This window comes from Wolffia australiana, chromosome 4 (genome assembly GCF_029677425.1).
Source record: "Wolffia australiana isolate 7733 chromosome 4, ASM2967742v1".
Classification (NCBI taxonomy): domain Eukaryota; kingdom Viridiplantae; phylum Streptophyta; class Magnoliopsida; order Alismatales; family Araceae; genus Wolffia; species Wolffia australiana.
The window spans coordinates 8494621-8507419 of record NC_135838.1 but is presented as its reverse complement, the minus strand read 5'-3'; the positions used below and the strand labels follow the sequence as shown (position 1 = coordinate 8507419).

Here is a 12799-nt window from a genome sequence, read left to right as displayed (position 1 = left end):
CTTGATCTATCTTTGTGCCTATCGCAACACACCAAGGCACTGGGCGCAATATACGGGTTGAACAGAGATTAGTGCTTGGGAGCATCACCAAAGGAATAGATAATTACTAAACATTTAATTAGGATTTTTATTCCATTTCCTCCATCTTTCTATCCATTCCACATTATCATATCACTTCACTCTCTGCTATAAGTTATTAAACTCTATGAGTAGCGATTAATGGCTTATACCACTCATTCCTAATTAGGGTTTTCATAGGAAACCCCTAATTAGGATTTCTTCATCGCATCCATTCATTCCTCTCATCCTATCCTCACTCCACGATTTTAATACTATCCTAATCTTTGTTATAAGTTGATAATTCTTATGAGTAAGAATTTAAAACTTAAACATATAAATTAATTTAATTGAAATCACAATACATCTATTATCTCTTATTTCCATGCTCTCTCATCTTAACCACTTTCTTAATCATTACTTTGTTCTAAATATCAATCTTAATCACAAAGCCCTCTCTGTGTTTTGACCCCTTACTCACCAATTTACATCAGTAATAAGTGAATTAGGGTTAACTATGCATATTATTGCATAACTCTGTGTGGTTCGACTAGGTTAACCACCAAAATATAGGACCCCACAATTTTTTAAAATACAATTTCAAGTGAAGTGATTCTTAGTAAGGGGAGAAACTGAGCCTGAACCGAAGGATGTAGTACTGAGAGTAATTGGTGGGAGGTTGAGATCCAGCATTGAACCATTCATTTTCTAGGGCAACCAGCTTTATTGAAAAACATAGAGTTTATTATTTCAATTGCATATATATCATGTTCTGTTTTTTTAGAATTCTGCATGATTAAAATTTTTAATCATCCATTTTTTATTAATTGATTCTGATCACTTCCAAACATAAAAATCACATAAAATGGTTCATCTTGGATAAAAATATCCTTAAATACAAATTGAATTGATTCACTACTACACAAACTTCTACTTTCTGAATTTTTTTTTATAAACCTTATGTATAAAGTAATTAGATTTATGAAAACACTAATCACGAAGGACTCTATCAATTCACATATATGTTCGATAGATTTCTGTCTTTGAGTTCATAATATCTCTATATATCTATAAATATCAGTTTTCATCTGTTTTATTTGTGAGAAAACTCTACCTATTTTTTACTCAATTTCTCTCTATATATCTATATATATCTCTCTATCTCTCTCTATCGATCTGTCTCTCTCTCTACCTATCTATCTCTCTCTATCTCTATCTTTCCCTCTCTATCTATCTATCTATTTCTGTATCTATATCTGTATCTTTATCTGTATCTGTATCTGTATCTGTATCTGTAACTGTATCTGTATCTGTATCTGTCTCCCTTTGTCTCTCTATGTCTCTTTCTATCTCTATCTCTGTCTCTCAATTTCTCTTTCTCTGTCTCTTTCTCTGTCTCTCTCTCTGTCTCTCTCTGTATCTATCTCTATCTCTCTGTCTCTCTCTATTTCTTTCTCTATCTCTCTGCCTCTATCTCTATCTCTCTGTATCTCTCTTTATTTCTCTCTATCTGTCTGTCTCTTTGTCTCTCTATTTCTCTCTCTGTCTCTTTGTCTGTCTCTCGCTCTATCTCTTGCTCTCTCTCTGTCTCTATCTATTTTTCTCTCTCTCTCTGTCTCACTATGTCTCTTTGTCTCTCTCTCACTCTCTCTCTCTTTGTCTCTATGTGTCTCTCTGTTTCTCTCTCCCTCTCTCTTCGTATTCCTATGCCTCTTTGTCTCTCTCTATCTCTATCTCTCTATATATATCTCTCACGCTCTCTCTCTGTCTCTCTCTGTCTCTCTATCTCTCTATATCTTTGTCTCTCAGTTTCTCTCCCTCTATTTCTTTGTCTCTTTGTCTCTCTATTTCTCTCCCTATGTCTCTCTCTGTCTCTCTTTCTCTTTGTCTCTCTATTTCTCTCTGTCTCTGTCTCTCTATTTCTCTCCCTCTGTCTCTCTGTTTCTTTGTCTCTTGGTCTCTCTATTTATCTCCCTCTGTCTCTCTATCTCTCTGTCTCTTTGTCTCTCTATTTCTCTCTGTCTCTGTCTCTCTATTTCTCTCCCTCTATCTCTCTGTCTCTTTGTCTCTTGGTCTCTCTATTTATCTCCCTCTGTCTCTCTGTCTCTCTGTCTCTCTGTCTCTTTGTCTCTCTCTATCGCTCTCTCTCTTTTTCTCTATCTATCTCTCTATTTATCTCTCTATGTCTCTCTCTATTTCTCTCTATTTATCCGTCTCTGTCTCTTTATGTTTCTCTGTCTCTATCTCACTCTCTCTCTTTGTCTCTATGTGTCTCGTTGTCTTTCTCTCACTCTCTCTCCCTGTCTCTATGTGTCTCTCGGTGTCTCTCTATCTGTCTCTATGCTTCTCTGTCTCTCTATGTCTCTATCACTCTCTATCTCTCTCTGTCCCCTATTTTTCCCTCTCTATATTTCTCTCTTTGTCTCTCTATGTCTCTCTATGGCTCTCTATGTCTCCCTCTCACTCTCTCTCTTTGTCTCTATGTGGCTCTATGTCTCTCTGTCTCTCTGTCTATCTGTCTCTATGCTTCTGTATCTCTCTCTCTGTCTCTATCGTTCTCTTTCTCTCTCTATCTCTCCCTCTCTCCCTCTCTCTGTCTCATGCCAGATTCAACTCTCCTTATTCTTGTTTAATAATAAATTGCCAACAATAGCTCTCAGTCAAGTCGTCATCTGATCCATGTTTGTGCATACTTTTTGAAGATTTTCAAAGATACACTAGAAACTTGTCTAATTGATAAAATTCACGAATTAGTTTTGTAATAAAGACACTTAACCTGTTAAGAGTGCCCAAAACACATGGCAAACTCAGAGTTTCATGTCAATCACTGGTTTTTTTCTGGAAAATCTAAAGATAGAGCCAATGGTTAATTAAAACGGCCTTCAAGTACTGATTTTGATGCAGGATCTTTTTTGAATCTAAATATTATGTCACCAGGTTGATGACTGATGACATTGATCGAGGAGGAGATGGAAATAATCAAGGGTACATAATTATACAACTTTAGAACACAATATATGAGAAGGATTTTGGGCTAAACATTTTGTAGGCAGCTATTTATGTCTCTCCTCTATCCCCGGTATCACATTTCTAAATAGATCCTCCCATCAATGTAAAGAAAAACTTGTGGGTTTTTTTATATTTAGGTTTGGGAGAGTGATTTTCTCATTCAAAATTGTGTTTGCATCGGGTGTAGACTCAACAAGAGTGAAGGATGGAAGTACCAAGAAATCTGAACAAGAGTTTGAATTACAAAAATGATGCGAACATTCCATACCTCCTTCATTGTTCATTAATACAATGTTTTCATTATAGTGCATGTGTGATGCTTGTAATGAACTCTGAGAGTACATAATACGACTTAGTGAATTATTTAGAAATCATAATATGGAGATCACTAATATTTAATCATGTGTTCTAAATATTCATATTCAAAGAACACATGAGAATGACATCAAAATATCTGGATAGAATTGCATTATATAGTCTCAATCATATGATGAGTATGGGCACTCCAATAGCCATAAGTGTATAGACATTAAAGGTAGATAGTGGGTGATCTTTAATGCAAAGAGTTCACTGAATTTATCCATTAAAATCACTAAATGGTCTTATACCAAAATTCCAATCAAGTTGCAATTAGATCTAAGACACCAAAGATGCATTATGAACAGATAGTTTAACTTTGACATAACAGTCTTAACTCGGGTGCAGTTACAAGTTCATGAAGATTATTGAGTGGTCATTAGGGGATCATCGGCTTTTAGTATAAGAGGAGACAGCTCAATAGACAATGTGATAAAGTCCTCAACCAATGTAATGGAATATCACATAAGAGTTTTATGATGATTTTTCAATGCATCAGTATAACTCCAATGACCAATTAGGATATGATAGTTGATCATATCCTAAGTTATCCTAGGAGCATCAGGCAGATAAGGTACTATACCTACATTGTAACCGATGACACCCAGGTTCCATGAGTGAGTAGATACTCTTCTTTCTATCTTCTAAAGCATGAGGTGTAGCTTGGTACCCACGGGCTGGAGACTCAAACCTATTGATTGGGTTAATAAATTTATATGATGATACATTTAATTTATTTTTAAGCCTAATAAAGGTTATTGAGCCATTGGAGTTGATAACTAAACTCAAACATGGGCTTAGAGAGTCACATGCAAATGTCTTTTGGACATCAAAAGATACACTTAATGTTGAGGTAATTTTTATAAAAATATCCCACTAAATATAAATATGGAAATACCTTAAAAGAAATTCACCAAAGCCAGAATATTTTAGGGGCCCTCCCCATCTTCTCCCTTCTCCCCTAGGCTCCTCTCTATTTTATGTGATCAAGACAGTGTAACAATGAAGTTAGAGTATGAATGAGGATCGCCAAGAGGAAAAGGAGATTTGACATACCAGAGATCACAGGGATACATCTTGAGGCCGTATGCTTGAGCAGCTCAACACATCACTAAACAACCAAAGAAATCATGGATCCCATCTATGCCCAGGTAATTTAATCAATATCATTTTGAATGTGATTTTGATTTCATTCAAAGTTTTATGTTTTGTGAGTCACTTTTGTTTCATCCATGTCCAGGCCATATAATCCAACAAAAGCACCACTTAGCATGTTGGGTTTGAGAATGACGTTAGTGTGCCCTTCCCTCTTTTTCATTCTGATTTCTTTATCCTTTTTTTCTATCGTAATCATTTGCAGTCATTCACACCTCTTGCACCACTACATTGTCTACTTACACACATCAGCCCCCATTTACCCCAAATTTAAAGACGGTATTCTGAGAAACTCATCCTGCTTCACTCACTCCAGGCACATCATGGCACTACCTAACTATTGGCTAATGTATTTTAATTGGATTTGCTAGTTATTTCCAAGTATAAAATCACATTAATTTCACAAACATATTCTATACAGTTTTGATAAAGTGGGTTTAAATATTGTCTTACCTTTTGATGGAGGACCATCGCGCCACCCAGGACTTGGTACGCCAACAACCTCACCGAGCAGCCCAAGCCGACATCCACAACCCTAGCTTCAAGTACTCGGCATAGCAAACGACTGTGAGCTATGAATTTATTTTCTTGTCTTTTGATTTTCCTGAATGATTCGGATTGGGCCACCATGTGTGGGCTCATCCGTTGTTATTTTATTTATGTTGTTTGATGTACGTTTAAGGGGAAACCTCATCACATGACGGTTTTCCCCTATTCCAGCCCACTTAAAAATCCTCCCACTTATATAAAGGGACCGCATGCCCAAGAAGGCCTTAGAGAGAAATTTGAATAAAAGTTGAGTTCTTGTTTTGTTTGGGTTTTTGCCCTCCTCTTGGAGGTAGTTATCACTTTCTAGAGTAGGACATGGAAATCACCCATGACGTGAAGCCGTTCCCATGTCGAGATCACTCCGTGAGGGACCACCCGTCGTCATCGCGCCCGCCTTGTATCTGTTCTGTGGAGCATGAATCAAGACGTCATCTTCTTGATCATCTTGCCATGCAAGAAGCATCTGTCCGACATGTTGCTCGCCAACTAACGCTACGCCTTTGCCTCGGACGACCGTCATCCTGGTCTTGTTGCCAAGAATCTGATTCTTGGGGTAATAACCGCCAAGAACTACCTTCTTGATGTTTTTATTAATCCTGCCCCATCATTGTTGCCGCCACCGCCGCAGCAGTCATCGGCCAATGTCATCACAACTGTGCTGATTCACCATGCCAAACGACGCTCGACTGCCAAGAATCAACTGCCGATGCTCGTCTACTCAGCGTCGAGCGTCGACGCTCGCCCCCCCACTCAAAGCCACATGCCTGCGCCCAGCGCCGTGCACCGACGCCTGCACGCGTGTGACTATCACGGCGCATGCGCCAGATGGTACACCCGCACCTAGCGCCGCGCCCAACACTGCCACGCGCGCATCCAACGCCGCTCGCTCGCATGCCCACCGTCGTGAACCCACACCCCACTCTACACATCTGTGTCCCGCGCGCCACGCTCGTCCCCACTCTCTCCCCACTTCATCCAGTGTTGTTTCCCCCTGCTTTGCTCATTTGCCGGATTTTCTTGATAACTCGTAGGACTAGCTACCATTGTCGAGGGGTAGGAACTTTCTTGTGGAAGTGAGTAATTCATTAGCAACGAAGGTTGTGGGCACCCTTGGGCATTCGTGCCTCTCACGTCCATAGCATTTAGTTAGTCAAACTGGTCATCAGGAGCCTGACCGTGCCGTTATGCTACCCGATCTTTAAATGATCATCGTACTTAGATCTGCGTGCCAATCAATTTTTCATCATATTTTAAAGGCACATACTACATCATTTTGTTACCACGTCCCACAACCCTCATCTGTGTTGTAATACAAGCTGACCGATCCCAGCACACGTCGTATTATGTCACCTTTTTAGAAAATTTTGAATTATTCACTAGTTTTCTAAAAACTCAAAATATAAACTAAAAATTTTTGGTTTGGAAACTTACTCTTTACATATTCAACCCTTTCGTTAGGAAACTTCTAAGTATTGTTTCATGAATCATAAACCTTAAATGTCATTTTAAACTCAATTTTTGGTTTACCATGTACCTCAGAAAACTCTCAAACAACTTATCATAAATCTTGATGTGGACATGTTATCACCTTGCACCTAAGGATGTCCATAGTTTTTTAATTGGTATATTAATAAAATTTGATGAATAGTTTATTGTTGATGATACTCGAGGGTGCATTGAATCATATTTAGCTAATGAATTCCTCTTTTTTTTTTCAAGCTCAACGCTTGTATAAGATCACATGTTTGATTCAAAGCATTTTCAGACATGTGGAATAGTAATTATCAACTTATCCACATTTCCCGAGCACTCAAATTATCTATTATGTATTATGTTTGATGAAAACCTCAACTATTGGCTTACATTATAAGTAGAACACATAAGTGTACTGATATGGCCAACTAGTTCCAGAATTTTGACCTAGGAGATTGCATCATGTGTACTCTTCTCTCTTCACTTCTTAGAATAATTTGACAGTTGCTGAATGATCTTCAAAAATTTTGAACAAAACATTCTATCCTCGTGAAAATGTATTCATATTTTTTTTTGGTTTACTGGGGTTTCCTCAGTTATTTTTATTAAAACCATTAGAAATTTCCTTTATCAAAATATTTTGATAAACTAAACATAGATTCAAACAAAAAAAGATCAAATTAAACATATTTTTATCTTAAAAGATTTAAATTACATGTAGAGTATTAAAGAAAATAAACTAAAATTAAAGTATAAATATTTTTCAAAACTTTCGTAGTTTCCATGAAAATAAAGTAATAAAATTTGGGTTCTTTGATTAGCTTACTCTGGACCAACAACTGCCAAATTAGTGGGGCAAATCAGCAGGGAACTCAATATCAACCAAGAAAATATCATTTTGATCGTGCAAAATAATATTCAATATGTCATTGTCCCACCAGTCCTATGAAAAGGATCTCTCCCCACCAGTCCTATTCAATAATATTCAACATAAGATTTCTTAGATATGGAACTTAGTTTTGATAAAAAAACATAAATGTGATAAATATATTTTATCACAATTAAGTTTTATGAGGCATTAAATATCATCAAGTTTTTTTTCTGATTTAAATCATAATTTGGTTTTGAGAAATAACAAATGCGTCAAAATATATTTAAAAATTGAAATTTTTTATATTTTTTGGTTATCTGTCAAAGAAATTTGTCAACTTTATCGAAAATAAAATAAGATTACGTGAAATAATTTAAAAAATAAATAATGACTTGTGTCTTTAAAGTCAATGTTAATAAGGTGATTAATCTCTCATGAAGGGAATTCAGGGTATTATTGAAGTATTACACCTTACATTTCATGATTTATTACTTTCCATATGGCTTCATGTGAGTGGGTTGCCTGATGGGAGGTGTGGATGGTATGCTCAAATTTGTCACCAGGCCACCAGGTCTGTAGCATCTAGCAGGTTAGCCGAGACGGGTTCTGCAATTGACTGTATTGGGTGGAAGAGCACCAAGTTGGGGAGTGTAGGCCTGATGACATCTTCCACAAACAACACGTTGTAATTGTGTTTCTACTTTGAAGTTTGGGATGAGGATTTTTTTGCATTAGAAGACTATCAAACAAGCTTCATTCTTCTTATTTTTCTTATTTGTTCTCTTTTCTCTCCGAAGTATCATCACTAACAAGAAAAGAACTGAAGAAAATGTCCCGCACAGGTGGTGTTTGAAGGGGTGGACATGTGTCTTCTCACTCTTATCTCTACTCCTCTCTCATCCATTTATAAGATGGAACATTCCTACCACCCTTTGTATTTTAAAGAGCTTCCACCTCCTTTTATCTGGCTCCAGCGGGCCATTGATCTTCCTATAGCCTATCTAGTCCTCCAAACCTCTTCCTGAACATCATCCATACCAAGGGGAAGCTTCTTCCATTGGGATCTGTGATTATCGTAGAACAATATGTAAAGCAAGACCAAGCTATCCAAGTAGATTTCGATTTTGGGGCTTCATCTAGTCAACCAAGTCATAAGCATCTAGAAGAAGACATAGAGATGAATACATTTAGTCTTGGCTACTTCATGTCCCCATGATGTTGACCTAGTACCAAATTATAAATTTCAACTTCTCTGGTAGTTCTTAGTCATGAGATATTTCTGCTATTGCATCCTTATATTTTTCATACGTGATAACATGATACTAAGATTTATGTTCTGTTATAAAGACTACAGTAATAACTTTATTCCACCTCTTTCACTTGAGTCGGACTTCATATAGGGGCTAAAATTTATGGGCAAACATAAGTTATATTTTGTCAACAGTCCTCTATCTTTTCTATGTTCTCACTTTTATACTTATACAAAATTATAAATTTGACGAAACCAGGATGTTTAGTGTTATCAATCATCATAAATTTGTTTGGCGAATCCATCGAACTGAATGAAATGTCATTGTCAACCCCTACCATACTGGGTTGCGGAAGGCCCCGCAGGAGTGTTTTGAGAAAAAAATGTTATTTATTAATTGAGTTCAAAGGCCACTTAAATAAACACGGTTCTACACACATTGCTGGACGACCAAAGAAACTTACATAACTTATAAATAAACCCTTAACTGTCAAGAATACTGCTACGATTGAAGAGGCGTGTCGAAAGGAAGGTTTGGCGTAGAATCTTTATAGAATTTATAAACCGTCAAGTGTTGTCTTCCATATTTTCAAACACCAAACATATATATATAGGGGGATTGGATTCTTGGGCTTATGAATAAATACTCCCCTCGTATTTATTTTCAATCAAAGTACTTATGAATAAGAGCTCGTGAAAACGCTATAACTCTCGCGCTTGATCTTGCTTAATCCTTGCGCAAGGGTGAGGTAAAATAATTTTTTGTTCCAAGTAATTATGGAGCTGTAGATCATAAGCGGAAGATTTACCTCGCACCCTTAGTCTCGGTTATGTCAAATTATTTGGGAAATGCTTTCAATTATCGACCTGTATTTCTTGACAGAATAATCACACCCTCCACATTTTTCTTCTCACAACCGTACGCGACCTCTTTCTCAGACTATTAATAAAGCATTGCCCTACCAACTTGCGCAAAAAACTATTGAACGGTAATCAACACTTCTACGCTTCAATGGCACAGAATATAAGACACATTCCCACACAATTGCAAGGACTCTTGTTTTCCAAATCCCTCAATCAGGAAGGACATGTCATTTTCAGAACCGGCTGTTGTGAGACGCTCGAAGGCCCCGCTAACAAGGATCGATGTATTTCGGATGGGCACGAATCAGTCACCAAGTGTTCAAACAAAAGCTCTGAATAGCGAACGAAATAAGTCAAAGAATAGTCCTCTTGTTCAATCACGTTCTCCGGGGCCCAAGGCTAATATTAAACGAGATATTCAGAAGGAATGACCTTCGTCCCCGGCAATATAACAAAAGAGAAGAAGCCACGATACAAAACTAGAACCCGCAGGTGTCTCCACAACGTGAAAGAGATATCCCGCCTTTACAGTATGCCCATGCGCGACAGCCATGCACGATAGCGATATCCGCGTCGTTATCCTGACCCAAACTCACCCATTTTTTTTATTTTTTTTTACAGAAGATTATTCAATATTCACGGCAATGGAATATTCACCGAGGGAGAAGCTCAGAGGCGGCGCCGGTGGAGCCCGGCGTAGGTTTTGGAGGCCTGCGGCGGAGAAGACTGAGACTGGCGGGGGTCGTCGCAGGGAAGAGCGTCCACGGCGGGGCAGAAGGGCGGCTCGGCTAAGAACTTGGCGCATCTCTCGGGGGACTTCTGTCTGCGAAGGCCGGGCAAGCAGTTGCCTCTCAAGTCCAGCACCCCTCTCTTGAGAAGCTTCCCGCAAGAAGGGCCGATCTCGGTGAAGTAGTTGTCCGAGAGGGAGAGGTTGAGCAGCCTGGGCAGCTCGCAGACGATCTCCGGCACGGGCCCGTAGAGCCGGTTCCGAGCCAGGTTGAGCTGCTCCACGCGCCGGAGGCACCCGAACGACTCGGGGATGGTCCCCGAGATCTGGTTATCCCCGGCGTCGAAGACCGTGGCCTTCCCCAGCTTCCCGATCTCCACCGGCAGGCAGCCGGTCAGCCGGTTGTTCAAGAACAGCACTTCCTGGAGCGTCTCCGCTGCCCGACCGATCCCGGCGGGGATGCTCCCGGTGAAGCCGTTGTTGGCCAGGGTGAGGAACGCGGCCCCGGTGTCACCGACGTTCTCCGGTAGCCCGGAGTTGAAGGGGTTGTTGTTGAGGAAGAGGAAGTCGAGGTCGAGGTTGAAAACGGAGGGCGGGAGCCGGCCGCGGAAGTGGTTGAACCGGAGGTCGAGGAAGACGAGCTGGCGGAGCGCGGTGACGTGGAGCGGAACGTGGCCGGAGAGGCGGTTATTGCTGAGGTCGAGCTCGAAGAGGAAGGGGAGGCGGGTGAGGTCCGGGACGGTGCCGGAGAAGTTGTTGGAGTTGGCGTGGAAGAAGGAGAGGTCCGGGAGCTGGTCCGGGAAGCCGCAGAGGGAGGGCGCGGCGAGCCCGAACCCGTTGAAGTCCACGCCGTAGATGGCGCGGTCGGTGGTGTTGGGCGGGGTGGCGCAGGTGAAGCCGGCGTAGTTGCAGACGTTGGTGCCGGTCCAGGTCCGGGTCACGCCGCGCGGGTCGCAGGTGATGGTGGCCCTGAAGCGCTGGATCACCAGGTAGGAGTTGTACAGCCGGGGGTTCTCGAATGAGCACGCCGGCAGGTCCCACGATGGCGACCCCGGAGGACGGTAGCACGTCGGCGTCGGCGGCGGGCTTCTGGGCGGCTGCAACGGCGGTCTTACTGGCACTGGCGGTGGCCGCGGCGAAGGCGACGGCGGCGGCGGCGGCGACGGCGGTGGCGGCGAAGGAGACGGCGGTGGCGGCGAAGGCGACGGCGGCGAAGGCGACGGAGGCGGCGGAGGCGGCGGAGGTGGTGGAGATGGCGGAGGTGGAGGAGACGGCGGAGGTGGTGGAGACGGCGAAGGTGGCGGGCACGGCGGAGGTGGCGGAGGTGGTGGAGATGGCGAAGGCGACGGAGGCGGCGGAGATGGCGGAGGCGGCGGAGATGGCGGAGGTGGTGGAGATGGCGGAGGTGGTGGAGACGGCGGAGGTGGCGGGCACGGCGGAGGTGGCGGAGATGGCGGAGGTGGCGGACAAGGCGGAGGCGGTGGAGGGCTCGTTGGTGGCGCGACCGGTGGGCTCGTTGGCGGCTCAACCGGCGGGCTCGTTGGTGGCGCGACCGGTGGGCTCGTTGGCGGCTCAACCGGCGGGCTCGTTGGTGGCGCGACCGGTGGGCTCGTTGGCGGCTCAACCGGCGGGCTCGTTGGTGGCGCGACCGGTGGGCTCGTTGGCGGCTCAACCGGCGGGCTCGTTGGAGGCGGGACTGGGGGAACGGTCGGCGGCTCAACCGGTGGGCTCGTCGGAGGCGGGACTGGGGGAACGGTCGGCGGCTCAACCGGCGGGCTCGTTGGTGGCGCGATCGGTGGGCTCGTTGGCGGCTCAACCGGCGGGCTCGTTGGTGGTGGGACTGGTGGAAGTGTCGGCGGCTCAACCGGCGGGCTCGTTGGTGGTGGGACTGGTGGAAGTGTCGGCGGCTCAACCGGCGGGCTCGTTGGTGGCGCGATTGGTGGGCTCGATGGCGGCTCCACCGGCGGGCTCGATGGCGGCTCAACTGGCGGACTCGTTGGCGGAGGGGCTGGTGGAGCAGTTGGTGGTTCAACCGGCGGGCTGGTGGGCGGCTCAACCGGCGGGCTCGATGGCGGCTCAACCGGTGGGCTCGATGGCGGCTCCGGAGCCGGCGGCAAGGGGCAGTTGTTCGGCGGCGGAGGCGGCGGCGGGGGGAGCTGATACTGGTAAAACGGCGGCTTCTCGTCGGCCGGCGGCGGGGGGAGCTGAGACTGTTGAAACGGCGGCCTGTCGCCAAGGCCAACGCCGATGCCGACCTCGAGATCGCTCCTCTCGGCGGCGGCCGCCCACAGCAAAAGAAGAGCGAAGAAGACGACCCAGAAGCGTCCAATAGAAGACGAACCTCCGCCGGCCCCCGCCATGTGAGAGAGCCTTTCACCGACCTCCTTCCCTTGCTCTTCCTTTTAAACACCTCAGCCCGGCCGCTCCGACGTCGCCTTCATCGGGTCGGACCCACCCCTAAACGGCGAGCGGCTTCCTCCCCCCCCCC

General features: G+C 43.8%; 1 protein-coding gene across 1 annotated transcript; it reads right to left on the bottom strand.

Moving 5' to 3' along the window:
• Positions 1 to 10001: 10001 nt before the first annotated feature.
• LOC144701830 (uncharacterized) lies at positions 10002 to 12671 on the bottom strand. The gene has a single exon (XM_078573602.1). It carries the CDS (start codon positions 12669 to 12671, stop codon positions 10254 to 10256), a length of 2418 nt encoding a protein of 805 aa, XP_078429728.1. The 3' UTR covers positions 10002 to 10253.
• Between the last annotated feature and the right edge of the window lie 128 nt (positions 12672 to 12799).

What these genes read in the sequence shown, in the direction of transcription:
- LOC144701830 (XM_078573602.1), bottom strand. Translation starts at nt 12,671, where the DNA reads ATGGCGGGGGCCGGCGGAGGTTCGTCTTCTATTGGACGCTTCTGGGTC.